This window comes from Strix aluco, chromosome 4, assembly GCF_031877795.1.
Source record: "Strix aluco isolate bStrAlu1 chromosome 4, bStrAlu1.hap1, whole genome shotgun sequence".
In the NCBI taxonomy this organism is placed as follows: domain Eukaryota; kingdom Metazoa; phylum Chordata; class Aves; order Strigiformes; family Strigidae; genus Strix; species Strix aluco.
The window spans coordinates 58,777,363-58,794,948 of record NC_133934.1 but is presented as its reverse complement, the minus strand read 5'-3'; the positions used below and the strand labels follow the sequence as shown (position 1 = coordinate 58,794,948).

Genomic DNA, 17,586 nt, shown 5'->3' with positions numbered 1-17,586 from the left:
GTGCCGTGCCGTGCCGTGCCGTGCCGGCGGGATGGAGGAGCTCTATAGCAAGGCAGAGACCCTCGCCCTGCGGAGGAAGCACATCGGGTAGGGGCGGCAGCCGGGCGGGAGGCGGAGGAGAGGGAGGGAGGGAGGGAGGAGGAGGAAGGTCTCCGGCGTCTGCCCCGGCCCCCCCGGCGGTGACAGCGCCCGGCCGGGCCCGCTCGGCGCTGCCCGAGGGCTGACAGCGCTGGGCAGCCACTCCGGCCCCCCGGAGGTGGGGGCTGGGGGAGTGGGATGGACATGACCATCCAGCCCTTCAGTTTGCCAAATCTTTGGGCCACTTCTAATTCCCGCGGCGGGCGGGGGGATGCAGTCATTGAAACACAGCACACCAAGCGCCGTTCGCTTTTTTAACAGATTAAAGCAAGCCAGCAGAATGTGGTACCCAGGTGTATGCCTAAAACGTGGCTCTGCAGGGGGGTTTTTTAGGTTGAATAAACAGCATGCTCCTGAAAAATAGACGTCTCTGTTAAATGAAGTGGAGATCTCTTAAGCTGAGTGTAACTGGGGGGAAATGCAGGAAGGCTGCCGACAGTTGTGACCTGAGCAATAGTCCTGGCTGTGCACGTATCTGATCCCATTATATTGAAATATTAGTTCCTCCAGAACATGCAGCTTTAATTCTTTCTTCAATAGGTGTCGCCAAGTGAAAAATAAGTCCAGATTGTTAAAACCTGCTCTGGCTATTTGCTGATTGCATCCTAAATGTGTGACATATATAAAAAGCTCACTAAAGGTTCATAAAAGTCATGGCCTCATAAAGCAGGCACATCAGCCTCCCTTTAAGGGCCAGCTCTGTGTTAAGGCACTCTTGCCTGTGCAAGGATTATAGGATTGGGCTGTGCTGGGCGAGCAAAAAGAAACTTTCACAGAATGGACTGACACATTATAGAAGAAAAAACTGTAGTCAAGAAATAGCCCATCACGATGATGATGTGCACTGCGTTTAAAGAGTACCAGAGGAATAGCGAAAGATGTCAGAAAAGATCTGTGCAACGGGGCTAGAAATTGTGAGAAGGAAAGTAAATTACTTCACTTTCTAGGATTTACATTTAGGATTTACATGTGCGTAATCTCAATATAACTGACAATAACTCTCTGAGTTACCTGAAAATGATTGGGTTTATCCAAGGCCATATAAACATCACTCAGAAGACTTCCCTTCTGCTCAGTAATATCATGTAACATAATTACATAGCTGGCATGTTCTCCAAGGGGGGGGGGGGGGGGTGGGGTGGGGAAGAGAAAGAGCATTTAAAGGGTACTTTTGGATAATTTACAAGGAGTTTTGTTGGAAGTCAGTATGATTTAGGAGCTTCTAAAAAGCTGCTTTTAAAGTTTTTATCCAAAGCTGTCAGGATGAGATAATGAGATTTTTAGGACCTACTCAGCACCTCTGAAAATAAAGCCTGCAAGACATTAATTAGTGTGTTGTTCTTGAATGTGACCTCTATACGGTACAGTCATCCATTGCGTAATGAATTTTTGGCTATAGTGTAAAACAGTGCTTAACAACTTAGTCTTGTTCCCAGCGAGTGAATTGGCTATACATGTTCATAAGGCATGTAAACAAATAGAGCTACAGCCTAGAAACGCAGAAGGACATATAAGGACCTAGAACGACTTGCAGTCATGGTGCTCCTGTGAAACCACTTGCAGACAGAGTCATGCTTTGAAAATGCCCTTATTAAAGACCTACTTCTGTTCCCACTGAGCCTAGGGAGGCGCACAGGGGCTGTTTTTAATTTTGGCAAGAGCCCCGCTTGACCACCATCTGAGCCACTCACAAACTCTTTGCAGAAGAAGGCAGCTGTCTCCAGGACTGCAAAAGATCAACCCCCTCAATGCTCAAAGAAGGGGGAACAACTGAGAAAACTAAAATGGTGTTATTTTATTTTTATTTTTTTTTTAGGCCTTCCTGCAAAGTTTTCTTTGCCAAGGACCCTCTGAAGATAGTGCGTGCCCAGGGCCAATACATGTTTGATGAGAAAGGAGAAAAATACTTAGACTGTATCAACAACGTTGCACATGGTAAGCAGTTTAATTTGTAACACTGCAGCTATTCCTTCATTTCTAACAAAACACACTTTTTCCAAGTGATGATGTTGGCAGTGCTTCTCTGAATCTCCTTGTGTGGTTCAATAACTGACTGCTTGCTAGTAATAACTAATTATTTTCTTCTTTAGTTGGCCACAGTCATCCATATGTGATAAAGGCTGCAACAAAACAGATGGAACTGCTCAATACAAATTCCCGGTTCCTTCATGACAACCTTGTTCAGTACGCACAGCGTCTTACAGCCACTCTGCCCGAGAAACTCTCTGTTTGCTATTTTGTTAACTCTGGGTATGTCTGAATATTTTTTTCCCCATTATGACTATTTATTATATATGTTATATATCATATATGTTATATATCATATATGTTATATATAATATATGTTATATATATTATGACCTGTTTGAGATGGACACTGAGAACAGCTTGGTCTAAATGTCACTGAGTAGGACTTAGTAATAAGCAACAAAAATATTTCCAGTACTGATTGAAGGATCCTTCCTATTTGCAGCTGTCATATTTAGTGTGATGGCTCAATGCAAGAGAACCAAAACATAAAACTGGTCTGCTGAATGCTATGCAAAAAAAAAGGGGGGGGGGGGGCGGGAAGCAAGAAAAGCAAATTGATGAATGTTATATACAGAGTAGTGAAAGCTATCTGTAAATTGACATATGACCTTGGAAACAAGTAGTCTTCTTTAGGTGGTTCGTTTAGTCTGTGATCAGTTACATTGCCAGAATGGGCAACCTGCAGGGACGTGTGAGCAGAGGGGCTGCTACGGATCAGGCTGAAAGTTTGAGTCTTTAGCCTGGTGTCAGATCTGACTTCTCTGCTGCCTGATGGTGCAAGCACCGGAGAGGACAGAGCTGTCATGGAGGGTGGAAGACGGGCTGGTGCACTGTTGCCTTTTGAGAGTTTGTGGCTGCATTGCACTCTCAGCTGCAAAGCAGTCTCGTTTATACCAAGAGGAGGTAAATGTCTACAAGCAAACTGGGGGAGGGAAAGAAAGCATCTCTTTGTTTGCTGTTTATACAAAGAGCTGTTTTTTCTTTGCCCTCTTACATGGCATTTACAGTCTCAACCTTAGCGTTGTAATCTGTATAGTAACAGAGCCTGCTGTGCCTCCTCTTCTGTGTCAGAATACCATTTTAATTGGAAGTGCTTCCTCACTATTTTGCGGCTGTATATTCTTCTGCAGGTCTGAAGCAAATGATCTTGCTTTACGACTGGCTCGGCAGTACCATGGGCACCAAGATGTGATCACCCTTGAGAAGTAAGTATACAGAGTAGCTTATGTGAAAGCAGCCAGCAACTCCTGCCATTACTTCAGAAATGGCTTTGCAGCAACCCCCTGCTGTTCGTACTCCACTGCCTGCTGAAAGAAAAGCTTTGTTGCTTTCATACTAGAACAGGTCAGGAAATCCCTTTTCCCCATTTGGATAAACACAAGTTTTGAAGATCTCTAAAAAATAAGCTTGTCAGTCACCCCAGAAGGTCAATCACCTGTTACAGGGCATTTCCCACAGAGACTGCCAAAGCAATTCAGGCCAGAGACTTGAATGTTGCTTTTCAATATCAGTAAGTGGTCTGGCCACTGGGCTGCTCTGGAAAAGGGCTTTCTGTTTGTCACGCTCTGCTGGACATGTACAAATAAATATTCAGTGGTCAAGAAGAAAGATCCTGTAGCTCTGCAACCATGCTGCACTGATGCTCAGCTCTCTTTCAGTGAACACAAGTACACACACAAAACCAAGCAGCTCCAAAATCAGGAGGCACTGAGAGGGCTGTGAGCCACAGGGAAGGTGGCTGACCACGTCTGGGTTTCCGTACCCTAGGTGCAGTGTAAAGTTGGTTATGCTGCTGTAGGGCTGGATCTTCTTCTCAGGTTGTGATTAGAAACTCCAGCCAGAGCAACTGCAAGAGCATGTGTCTATATCTGAACAGCATAGAGCTTGTTTGACTCAGCTGTGTTTCAGATCCCCCTTAGCCCTCTGACTCATGTGGCCAAGATCTGGAGCCACTGAGAGCAGCTTCCATCAGGAGAGTCTGAGGATGGAACTGGCTCTGTCACTGTTTCACTGCAACATCTTGTCTTCCTGAACACCACAGGGTATTTCTTTGCCCAAGTCCCAAGGCTCTGTAGGCTTTTGCCGTAGCTGCCATCCCAGTCAGGGTGGGATTTCTGTCCTTTCTTTGTGTCCATTGGCAGATTTTGTTGTCTGGCTAGTAGAAAGGTGTAAAGAAGACAAAAGAGTTAAAAAACATCCTCTCTACCTGATGTGTGTGCTACTATGAGATTGTGACATGTCTTTGATTTGGTTTGAGGTTCCCTTTGCTTCAAGTTTATGGCTGAACAAAAATGTTTAATCCCTGAATGAAGCTGCTACATGCTTTAGGTTCAAAAGGATCTGTTTCCTCATTTCTAAATCAAATTGGCCCCAGTAGTAACCAGCTTTAACATACCCTTCAATATAAAGATTTTACATTCAAACAATATTCGTCCTTATCCTGAAAGTGGCTTCTGCCAAACATTCTAGCCTGTAGGGCCTTCAGGGAAGGTACCAGTGTGCTGCTGCTACATTCACCTGCCGATGCAATGCCCACTCTTGAGGGTCTTTGCAATGGTGTTGGGGTCTAGCTTGCAAAGCCTGAGTTGGCCAGAGTGGGGCCCACAGGTTGGAAATGAGGGAGCTGGACCCACCTTTCAACTGCTAGGTAAGGCTGCTAGGGCAGCCACCTTAGAGGCGGTGCAGTCCAGGGGACATCGTCTTGGTCCATCCCCATGCTGGCACTTGATTTTATGCAAGAAAAAGCTCTCTCGGTTCCAGTCCTGCTAGTGAATTAAAATCAACAGCAATTTCATATTGCCTTTGAGAGAAAGACTGAGTAAATTAAATCAAGATCCCTTCACAAACAGTGCTACTGTGTTGCGGATACAGTTGCTTATTCTGGATTATTTATGGGCACCGTTGTAAATTTAGCTCTTCTATACATTTGGTGAAAAGTGACTTCGATATTTAACACTCATACAGTGCTTACCATGGCCATGTTACATCTCTGATTGACATCAGTCCCTATAAATTTAATCAGCTGGGAAAGGACAGCAAGAAGGAGTTTGTGCATGTGGTAAGTGTGGTTTTTTGCTTCTTGTCATTTCTATGCCTGTTATGCAGCATATTGAATTACCCGCTTCTGGTGTAAATATACTTTCATTTTGTTTTGCTGATGCTAGAATACATATACTTGGCTGTTTCTCAGTGGGCTAAATACAACAAAATTGTTTGCTTTTGGATTTCTAAGAGGCTATTCAGCTCTGAGGCTGGTTTCCTCCATAGTGCTACAAGTTTCCTGAGGCACTGCACTGTATAGTTACACATTTTGAAGAAATTAGCCAGTATCTGCTGTGTTGGTTTGGTTAAAGATATGCAGGACTTCTGAGTATACTCCCAAAAACTGGAAAGGCAGACCCCACAGGTTCAGAGAGATCTGGGTATAGAGGTCATGAGCGGGAATACTGTTTGATTTTCAGTCTTAAAGACAAAATTATTCTCAGCCCAGAGATGTACACCAAGCAGGTCTTTCCTATCTAGACCTCCACACTGCCAAAGTAGTATCCACCTTTTTATACCACTGCTTTTGTTTACTGAACCTCTCCCAACACTGTAGAAGCTTGAAGGTCATACAGATTTGTACCATGACCAGGACGCTGGAAGGGAGGTGAAATGCTGGAAAACCCCATTCTCCAGTTGCAGAAATGGATCTTTCTGCAAGAATCTGAAATAAGATGAGGACTCAGTATTGTGTCTTGGGGAGAGGAGGGACAGACAGTCTTGAAAGGTGGATGAGGTAGATGATGGCTCTTTCAACAGTTGCATGCAGTAATGTTGAACACATCACAGGGCTGGATTGAGTTTAAGCTCTTGTAAGCATTTTTGCAATTCCATGCAGAAATTCAGGCTGTACTAACTCCTATTACCTGTGTGGAAAGACAAAAATGCAGAGTAATAGAAAAGAAAGTAAATGTTCCACAGAAGGATGTGCTTTAAAAAAAAAAAAAAAATTGGTCTTTTCAGGCTCCTTCTCCAGATATCTACAGAGGAAAATATAGGGAAGATCACCCAGATCCAGCAAGTGCTTATGCTGAAGATGTGAAAAAGATTATTGAAGAAATGCAGAAGAATGGACGCAAGGTGTGTGGTTTGTGCTCTAGAAATGCTGAGGCTTCATCTATTAAGTGTGACATGGGGGCATGAAACGGGCAACTAAGGATGTATTTATTTACTCAGTTTCACTTGCTTCCTCCTGCCCTTCATTTTTCTAGGCATCAATGAAAGGATCAATAATACAGCTGTAAATAAGCAAATATAGCCAAAGCAGTTTCCTTTCCTATTTTATGCATTGAATCAGTAGATTGAAATATTTTAGGGAAAGCTTTGAAGTCAGCTGAGAAACTACATCAAAATTCTATCAAGGATATATAAAAATCTCCAGGACATGGAGAAAATAAGCTAGATAAAATCTTGATAATACATTCCTGAGGCTAGTAGCTTACAATAACTTTGGAGTCATCTAAAAAGGTGAACCTTTCAATCATATACAATATGACCTTGATAAAAACAGACAATTTCTGAACAGGTTTACCTAAAATGTGTGTTAATGTTTTGTATGATGGCATTAGTGGTTTGAGGCATGCAGGGCTTGATCCAAAGCCCACTGAAGTCCCAGTGGAAGTTGGAACAACATGTGCCCTTCTAGCCCAATGGACTTACATCACTCTTCTTTTAGTTTCTTCATCAACTTTTTTTTATTCTCTACTAACGGATAGTTTTGTTTTTTTCTTCCCTTGTTTCCTTTTTTTTGCATATTTCTTAGGTTTTGGTGACATAGACCTGTGGCAGGACAAGTTGTGCTAAAGGCTAAGCCTCACATGCTATGGGAAGCTTCGTACTCTTTGGCCGTAGCATGCCTCTTCAAATATAGTGTACGGTTCTTTACACGTTACTGCTCGGCCTTGTTTCCAGGAAGACTGCGCCAGCCCAGAGAGACCTCTTGATGCTCAGGGAGGGGTTGACAAGTGGTGTGGGGATGCAATCCCTTAAATAGCAGACTAATGCTGAGACTTTGGGGTAATATTGTATCTCTGCTGCGTAGACCTCTGCTGTTGACAAGAAACAAATTTTGATGTTCCAGTGTATCTGATCTGCTGCTCTTAACCTTCCTGACTTGAAATAACTTTCTTTTTCATTCCTAGCAACTGGAATTATTTCACCTGTAGAATTTTTCTCCTCTTTTGTCAAGTGCCTCATGCTGACATTTTACTTGTGTAGTTATTTGCATTAGGTAGGGGTGCCCAAAGCGTAGCCCCAGGTCATCTTTCAGTTCAGATTCTACCCACCTCTACTTGGTGTTCAGGATTGAACAAAAAGGCTGATCACCACATATACCTGTTACTGAAGAGCCTTGGCATTAAGCAAGTTTCATTAACCTCTGGGGGAAAATGGCAAACACTGTTGTGTATCTCCTGTAAATTGAATTTTGTAAATAAATTTACAGAGCTCCCAGGAGCCTGGTGCAATGTCCACTGACACCAGTAAGTCTTCTACTTCCACAGCTGTAGGACTAGGGCTTAACAGAGATCCTTGTATTCCCATCAGGTTACAAAGGCGGCCCTGGCTACTGCAGATTTGGGCACCCCAGATTACAAACTGAATAAATTATTTAGCCATATCTGTTCTCAAGAGCCCTCAGTTCTCCAACCCATTGCGTGATTAAATTAAGGCACACATTTAAATGTTTATTTCTAGACTGTTAGATGTTTGTGCAAAGGCCAAGTAGATGAACACAGCTCTCACCTGAGTTTGTTTTTTGTAGATTGCTGCCTTCATAGCCGAATCCATGCAGAGCTGTGGAGGCCAAGTAATTCCACCTGTGGGCTATTTCCAGAAAGTGGCAGAGTACGTACATCACTTCAAAAGGGCATAACTGGAAAATTAACCAGAGAAACAGATTTTCACTATGGGCTTATCCAATCAATTCAGTTATCACCTTCTCTTCTTCTTGGATACCTGTGGTTCCTTTCTACTTTTTGAAGAGTATGATTCCACTTCTATTTTTTATGGAACATCAGCTGACTACTTGTTTTTAGCTGGATAATGTCTTTCCTTTTCTATCTTTAATCCTCAGTACATAAGTTGGATGGAAGATGAAGCTGAACCATCATAAATATAACCCTGCAGTACCATTATAATACCCCTATTTTGCATCAGAACATCAGATTTTTTTTCTTAACATTTAGTCAACTAAAAATGTTATCCATTGAAATAGCTGTAGCTGTGTTTCAACAGCCATGTTCTTCCTTTTTTTCCTAACCTGGTCTCACACTGGAGAATTTCTGTAATACCAACTCCCTTGTCCTAGGTTGCATACACGAGCATGTACTGCAGCACTAGTCATTCAAGCTATTCTATTTGTTTTCAGGTACGTGCGTGCAGTGGGTGGAGTGTTCATAGCTGATGAGGTCCAGGTTGGCTTTGGCAGAGTTGGGAAGCATTTTTGGGCATTCCAGCTGCAAGGCAAAGATTTTGTGCCTGACATTGTCACCATGGGAAAGCCCATTGGCAATGGCCACCCTATGTCTTGTGTGGTCACAACAAGGGAAATCGCTGAAAGTTTTGGTGCCTCTGGACTGGAGTATTTCAATACAGTAAGTTTGTAGGAGAATGTTTTCTTTTTTTTCTTTTGGTCTGCATTTAGCAGTTAGAAGTTGTTCAGGTGATTCAGCTAACATTTGCATCCATCACTGCATCACATTACTAAGAGCTCGAGTCAACCACAGTCTAATATCTAAAAGCAAGTGGAGAGGCTTTGAAATATGCTCTGTACCAAGTGGTATATCTTAATATGGACCAGAACTAGCTCTCTGGCAAGTCATGCATCTCAGCTCACATCCATATAGATAAATTCTTCCTTCTCTCTCCCCCCTCTGAAATGTTGACCATGTAAAATTTCATTTTTGAAGATAGGCTCTGTGCTGGTGGGGCTCATGCCCTGGCAGACCTTGCTCTGCAGTTGTCACCTAACAAAGCAATAGCCCTTTACCAGGAAACATTTGAGCTGCATCCATGCCACAGAGGAGCAGCTTTCTTCTTGGTTACAGAGTCCCATTTCTGCTCCTGTGGCTAAGCCTTCTTCCCAGCTACCATGAATCCCCCTGTTTTCAATGGAGTTTATATGCTCCGGATCAAAAAATATCAGATCTATCACTCACTGCTCTTCACAGGAGCATTTTTCCTGCACATGCAATCAGCAAACCATGAGAGCAGCTTGAATGCTTCAGCTGTGAAATCTTCAAATTACTGAAACCTGAAGTGGAGGAAGAGGGACTCCCTTCCTTGGGCCTCTTACATTGCCCAAAGTGTGGGGGACAGTGCTCCACAGTCTGCATGGCACAAAATCCTCACCTCTTCAAGCTTTCCTGATGGCATGCCAAGCAGGAGAGGGCAACTGAAACCTACAAGGATAACCACAGATGAATGTTTGTGACAGGTTTTGGTTTCTTATTTGTCTTTACTATCAGTTTGGAGGCAATCCGGTGTCTTGTGCTATTGGTTTGGCTGTGCTGGAGGTAATAGAAAAAGAAGATCTCCAAGGAAATGCTACACGTGTAGGAAATTATCTCCTGGAGTTGCTGGCTGAGCAAAAGGAGAAACATCCCTTAGTGGGAGATATCAGGTGGGTGCCTTACAGCAATGTCAGAGAAGAAAAATAACTGTGCTAGAAAAATCAACAAGTTTGGGGTGAGGGGAACACAGAAACATTATGTCATAATTATACTACACCTCTTTTATAAAATGGACTACCCAAAACTGATACTGTAAGGCAATATATTTTTTTAAAAAGTTGTCCATCCATCTGCTTAGTTAGGTATAAGTGTAGCCCCTAGAAAAGCTCTGAGAGAAAGTAGGAGAAAGAGCCATTGACATGCAATAGCCCAGTTGTCAGCACACTGTTGGGATGATGGAGATCTTATTCAAATCTCTGGTCCCTTTCATTCAGAGATGTTAGTGTGGGTTTTCCTCTTCTTATGTTACTACCATGGTAACTGCCTTCAGGTTTTTGGGGAGGGGGCTTGGGTTGTGGGGTGGTTTTAGTTCTTATTTTTGGTTATTTGTCTTCCACAGCTCCCTGGCTTGAGCTTTGCAGGATAAGAGAGAGAGAAAATTATTCTATCAGTCTTAACTGGCCACGTAGTCTTAATGAGCCAGATAACAGATATTTCTGGATAAATTTATTTAATTGCACTTGATCATCTGAAGTAGCCAGTGCCAAAAGATGACCAAAGAGAAAGTCTCTTCTCTTTCCTGCTCCTTGGCCACTTGCACCCCAGGGAAGGGAATTGCAGTTGTTAGAAACAGGTTTTGCATTTGCAGCAGGCTTGGGTTACTGACACGATATTTGATTTGTCTGTATTTTTTTTCCTCTACTCCAGGGGTGTTGGATTGTTTGTTGGAGTGGATCTGGTGAAAGATCAACAAAAGCGAACACCAGCCACAGCTGAAGCCCTTCATCTTATTTACAAGTAAATGGTTTTTAAAGACTATGTGCAGTGATCAGACCTTCCTAATATTCCCCAACAGTTAGTCATTAATTTCAGTTTAAATTTGTGTAGCTTTTGATAATATAGTACTAGAAAAATAAAAGTTTCAAAATCAAACTCAGCCTGAAGGGTCTGACAGGACACAATATAGTTTTATACCTGTGCCTAACATAGATGTTTCCTCTTTCCACAGGCTGAAAGAGCATCAAATTCTTCTTAGTGCAGATGGACCCCACAGAAATATACTAAAATTCAAACCACCAATGTGTTTCACAATGGAAGATGCAAAACATGTAGTGGAGACAATTGATGCACTTCTCACAGGTATGCGTGCTTTAGTGCTCAAAGGAACACTCTTCTTTGTTCATTTCCAGATGAACAAAGTTTCTGTTAGAAACACCAGCCACCATAATCTAGGCTATTACATACAAGAGAAAGTAATCAATTACATTTCTTACCACTTGTCCAAACTGCTGTTCTTAATGTCAGTTATTATTATAAATAAATAAAAAGCCCCATATGTACTTTATCCAAACTTTTAGGCAAAATCTCTCACAGACTCAGTGTTACTCTTAATTTCTGGTCACATATGCTATATATTAAGGAGCAAATATATTAATTCAGCACAGGCCTGAAAGACACTGCTGAAACATTGGTGAAACTTTCCATAATGTGCTCTACCTTTTTTTTTTTCTTCCAAAAAAGCTGGAAACATGATTGTCTCACTCAAATTTAGCCTGAAGGTTTTCAGGCTCTATTTATCTTCTACCTGGGGACATAAATAACGTCAGGTATACTATTAGCATAAAGACTCTCCAAGCCCATTCTTCATTGAACACTCCCATCTCCTGAGATTATAACTGGAGCTAGACTAGCACGAACCTGCTAGACAAAGACAGAATTCAAGTCTGAAAGGTCTGTCTGAACCCTCATGCTGCAGTCAAGCTGCTAATTTCGTTCTTTTCTCTAAACACCCCCAAACTACACAGTCCTGATACATTAATTACATTGCCTTAGAAAATTGTTTTAGGAAGTATTCATCATTCTTTAGTTATTCTTCTGTGTGATAAATGCCCAGAGGAATAGCTGATTAGGTATTTCGTTACTTCAGCCAGCTGTTAAATTGACTGTAAGTTTACTTACCCATGGTTCTTTTTAATTTAATGATTTTATTACTTTTTTTAGAAATGGAAGAGGCAACTGGAATGAAGACAGAAAATAATGCATCTACAAATGCACAATGTAAAATAAAAGTATGTTCTGAATTTTTTTAAACTCTTACTCAGATAGGTGTTTGGCAAAGCAAGTATAAATTATTTTAGTAGCGCATGCCTTCATTTTTGGTGGTGTGAGTGGTTCTGTGCCTTGAAACTGAGCTCAGAAAGTAAGTTACTACTAGAAACCTGAGAAGACTGTGTTACTGGGACAAATCTAAAAAAAAGCTGAGTAATACAGAACTACAAGAAGAAACATTATAGACAAGCCCCTCACCTTGTCTGCCTTGCGTACAAACAAGACCAACCAGACTTTGGGCTGCACAAAATTATGAGCTCAGCAGTCAACAGTTTTACCAGTTTTAGGTATTGCATGCTATTGATGGATATTTGACTTTCTAAGCAAGACTTCAGCCTGGAAGGTCTCCAAGTTTTCAGAGAGTTCCAAGGATTTCTTTTCCACCATAGCTCTTTGAGTATGAATGGCTGACATGCATCCAAATTAGGACTTCTTAGGTTGCAGCCTTAGCTTTGGATAAATCATATATAATTTCTCACACCCTTAAAAACATGTCACCCACTGTGTTATAGGAAAGCTTGCTGAGCTTTCTGAGCTTTCACCCTTGGTGAGTTTTCCAGTGATGCTGTGAATATGGTGGGAAGGCAATAGCTCAGCTGTCTAGGGATGTAGGCAGATGCCCTGTGGATTATTTGCCATTTAGATTATACTAGATTTGGGGTGCAAGCCTCCTCTTACAGACATTTGTACACATTCGTTTCAATTTCTTTCAATGCTAAGAAGTTGTGCCACTAGAAGAGGAGAGTCAGGCAGAGCTACCTAATGGGAACAAAGTCCAATGGCTGCCTGTTGGAAGACATGCACGTGCCTTCACTGACATTTCATTTCTGTTTCAGACAACTGAAGGGAGTTCTCAACCAGAAGGTGCAAATGAAAGCATTGGCCATATGAATGGAGCTGCCTGCAGACAAGAAAATGGGCTTTATTCTAAAAAGTGTTCACTGCCAAGTAAAGGAATAAGAACATGAAGAGGGAAAGTTTCCTCATTCACTTTGAATTTGTGTCTGGCTTGCTTTTGAGGTGAAGAGTGCAATAGTCCAAGTCCTAGGATTTGTTTGAAGCCTAGCCCTACCTTCCACAAACTGACTGAATTCCTATTAGCTTCTGTAGGAGTTTAAAATATCTTTTCAGATACATGAGAACTGTACCATGTGGCTTGAAATCTAGATGTGACAGAACGGACAAGTGATACACAAATACCTTGGTGCTGATGGCAGGCTTGACATAGGTACACAAACTCAGTGAAATCTGTGGATTTATCTGTATTACACAGAATCTGAATTGCTTAACCACAATACAAGCAAATGCCAATCCTATTAAGTTTAAAATTATACGCTTAACATGCTATTTTTACAATATTTTAAATTTCAATATGTAATATTGAGATGTTAATTACTTCCCATGTTTTAATGGCTGAATTCACAAAACAATGCTTGAGAGAGAAATCATTAGTATCTTCCAGCATAACTTAGGTCCTATGGACCACATTCCCAGCTGATGTAAATTGGTGTAGCTTTGTTAACGTCAACGACGCTCTACCAAGAATCTACCACTGTGTGTGTAGAGACACAATGTTTATGCAGGGCATTCTCACTTTATGTTCAAAGAAAATGAAGAATCTGGACCCTAATTTTCTATAGATAAGGCAACTTTTATAGATAACTATTTATATAGAGTAAGATTTTATGATTTTTTTTTTCCAAAAGTTTATATATTGAACCCTCTCAGTCCAAAAAATATGCAAGTAGAGTATATATCATTTCAGACACACTGATTGATTGAATTTAACCTGAAGGCCTCTCAAAATGAAGTTTCCAGGGACAGCCCAGCTTTCATTCCCATGGATTTTAGTTGTTTTAACAATTGTGGGAATTACTGCTTGATCCTGTTGTAACAGTGCTATTACTTTTTGCTAGTGGTGGTGAAGAGTCGCATACCAGTTGCATGGGATCCTGACACATAAGTTGTTATGTTAATGTTTGATTATTAAAATGAGAGGACCACTGCATAAAACATGCATGCAATCATTTTGCAGCCACTGCCTACCTGGGCTGCAGATACTTTAGCCTGACTTGCCTCCTTGTCAGTGTTAAATTTCAATGAGAGCACACAAGCTCTGCTTCTCTTTTTTAATACATGTGCAACTCCATGCTATGGAAGACACTGAGGGCTTTAAAAATGGTATGTACTTCAGGAAAAAAAAAGACAAAATTTATTTCCTCTTCAATTTTAATACCCTAAGTTCTGCTGTTTTGTAATTGCTGCTAATGACCCTACTGATATGACTGAAAATTGAGCACCTTATCTAATTTCATTTTTTCCACAATTTGCTATATTACTATTGGTGTTACCAGTGTAATGTTTTCCAACATCCTCAAGCTGACTTATTTTCTGTTTCACAATCTTTGAATAATTCTTTGATAATAAATCTCTTATTTGTAATTATGATGTCCTCCATAAGGAGGTTTTTTGGTTTAATTTTATTCTTCAGTAGCACCTATTTGATGAGGGGAGTAACTTCAGATTTGGCTGGCGATTGTCTCCATACTGAAGCAGAACTGGCTAGGCTGTGTTTCCCTGAGGCCCTACATGTTGGCAACTCTTACCCTCCAAGCCAGATGTTATCTCAGCTGCCACAGTTCAGATCCTACTAACCCTGAACCAAGAAGGGTGCTACAGGTCTTTTCCAACATGAAACTACACAAAGGCCTAAGTCAACCTAATTTGGTATGTGTCCAAAGACATGGTTTAGGTTACTCCCTGTACTTACATTATACCTCATCTGCCGCGTGCAGCAGCAGCAGCATGCACTGCCCAGCAAGCAAATGCTTGTGCGATTTATTGGAAGGGTTAAGCTCAAGGCACACAGCCCACTAGTCTATACTATGGCACTGACTGTTGTGGCAGGTCATTAATATATAATTTTCAAAATCATGTCAAAAAGAACTAGGAAAAAAAAATCCAATCAGCATAAATCTGAGGGGAGGTGAAGATTACAACTTCATAAACAGAAGGGGCCTGTACCCTACCTGTGTCTTGCTTCTGCACATGCTTGAAATACATGGAACAACCGTTGCTCCAATTTACTAGTTTTTCACCCAGTTTCTGCTTCACAAGTCAGGATGCTCTCTACCTTTGGATTCTGCTCATTATGCAAGGTGTGCGTTACCTAGAACAACTAAGTCTTCTATTTTCTTTAAACAAGAGAGGCTATCACATCCCTCCACTGAACAGGCAAGGCTTTCTCCCCTTTCTAACTCTGTTTCCCTTTTTCCTCTTTCTACCTCACCTGTCCTGGCTGTGCAATTCATGGGTTTAGCCATATGATTTAACCTCCAGCATAGCCCTTACATTCATCAGACACCTCCATAAGCCACTTCAACTCACCAAAAGTTGCAGAAAGAAAGAAGACCATGCTTTTTTCCCCCATCAGTTTTCTGCAAGTCTAATGAACAGGCTCATGGAAGAGTCCTGAGCCTGCACAGGACATGTAGCAGGAGGAACACACAGTGGGGTGAGGGAAAGGCAGGACTCCATCCCAAGTGGGCATCAAATACTGAAGTTAGTTACTTCTATCTTCACTCTAGCTCACCATCCTACTGGAAACTGTATCAAGTTAATTTCATTGCATTCTCATAGTTTACCACAGTTTCAATCACTTTTATATTTTATAGTTTAAGACTTTTAAACAAACAGACTGGTTAGAACAAAGGTAAAAGGAAGGACGGTGCTTGCTGCAAATGCTGATGAGTGATACTGTGAGAGTCTGAACCCACTGCCTGTTAATTCTCCTACATAAAAGCAAGCAGGACTGAACCTGTGTGGGGTCAGAAAGCTATGCCTTAGCACTATTCTGGAAAGAAGAATCAGGGTCAAAAGTTGCTACTGAACTGCCAGAGAAACAGAGCATGCAGCATGTCCACATCTGGGGAAAAAAGCCTCCGCCTTAGCTCCAATAAACATTGCAATGGGAATACACTGAGTAGAAGAATTATGCAGGAGTTTTATATTTTTCTGTTGTTTTTCGATGTATGGTTTTTTAGACATACAACACAGTCTTACCAGATAATGCATGTATAATCTTCACAGCTATTAAGCTTGATGGTTACAAACTAACAGACAGTCCTAACACACCAAAGTCCAGAGGGGAAAAGTCCTTACGGACACACCCAGAAGAAGCAAGCTCTGATGATAACTGGTAAAAAAAGGGAGATGAATGAAGGGGATCAAGGGACAAGTGTGAAACACTTATTTTACGTGTGTTGTTGCAATGTACAAGAAATTTCTGTTCAAAAAAAGCCCAAAAACATCATAAAGCAGAGACAAAATTTCATTTTTAATATGGTAGAAATCTGGGTCAAATATCTGACTGGGCCTGGGACACCTTCATCTAAAAACCACATCTTTCAGCACCAACATGCAAAAAATAGAGCCTAGAAAAAGAAGTCAAAAATACCCATCAGAAAAATATTTCTATGTGGAGAAGACTATTTAAATATCTCTTGCGAAATGGGACACAAGAATTTGTATAGGCATCTCTTGAATAGTAAGTTCCCAGTGCTGCAGATACTCTAAGCTGAGAGGTGAAAAACCAGAAAATGTTAGAGAAGCTTTATTCAATAATACACTAGAGAAGACAAAGCAAGAAACTGGGATGTCAAGTAAAGGGTATTCATTATATTGTACGGTTATGTACTGTGTATATGCATGTAAACAGATTCGTATATAAGTACGTTTGATCTACCTTGTGGTTTTTTTTCTCCATTTAATATAATAATTTAGAAAAAACAAGCGACTAATGCTTGCAAGGCGAAGCAAATTAGCTCATAGCAGCAGAAAGGTTATTTTAATTCTCCAGGTTTCTCAGTCATGACTTGAGCAGGTGCTCTAGTAGTGTCCCTTTTCAACCTGGACCTGGCCTGTGCTGTTGCCAGCCAAGCTCTGGCAGAAGGATTATGCAAGGAAAGACAAGGCCAAATGACTGTGACAGGATTTCCCTATCTCTGCTACCCATACGCATTTGTATTTTCCCACCTGGAACATTTGATTTTGTTGGTGCCTGTGGTTCAGCAGAAAAGCTAAATTAGAAGAGACAAGTTATGTTTCTGCATTTCCCACTGACTTGTGGTGTGACTGAACTGTGTCATGTCGTCTCTGTAGGCTTCAACTTCCAGAGATGCAGGGTATCTTACAAAGGCCATGAGAGAGAAGTCTACACAGGAGGACTCTTCATGTTGCTATTTCATAAGAAAACAAATTTGGGCCTAAATGAAGATCCTAGACACAAAGCACCAAAAGGTTAAAGCCTTCATTGAGCTTCACAGCTCAAGATTAATTTGCACCAAACAGCCTCCAGTCTCTCCCACCTCTGCTCACAGCCATTCATGTGTGTTAGGGTAAACACTGCTCCAGTATCACAATAACATACATTTACAGCAATATGGAATAAAAAAAAAATTAAAGGAAGTGGAAGGAGAAGAACATGAAGAAATATGTTTTGGCACGACCCTGAAGGTTGCTAGAAGTCTTTAATAATTGACAAGGCAGAAAGTCTTGTGGTTGCATGAAAGCCTGGAAAAGGATTCCCGGCTTCAGT

General features: G+C 41.3%; 1 protein-coding gene across 1 annotated transcript; it reads left to right on the top strand.

Annotated features, from left to right (window-relative positions):
- ETNPPL (ethanolamine-phosphate phospho-lyase) lies at positions 1-14,432 on the top strand. Its single transcript, XM_074823250.1, has 13 exons — positions 1-87; positions 1,955-2,073; positions 2,229-2,388; positions 3,300-3,374; positions 5,134-5,227; positions 6,175-6,291; positions 7,973-8,055; positions 8,579-8,804; positions 9,678-9,832; positions 10,590-10,679; positions 10,891-11,021; positions 11,883-11,950; positions 12,827-14,432. The coding sequence occupies exons 1-13, from the start codon at positions 32-34 to the stop codon at positions 12,956-12,958; spliced, it is 1,506 nt and encodes a 501-aa protein (XP_074679351.1). The 5' UTR covers positions 1-31; the 3' UTR covers positions 12,959-14,432.
- The last annotated feature ends 3,154 nt before the right edge of the window (positions 14,433-17,586 follow it).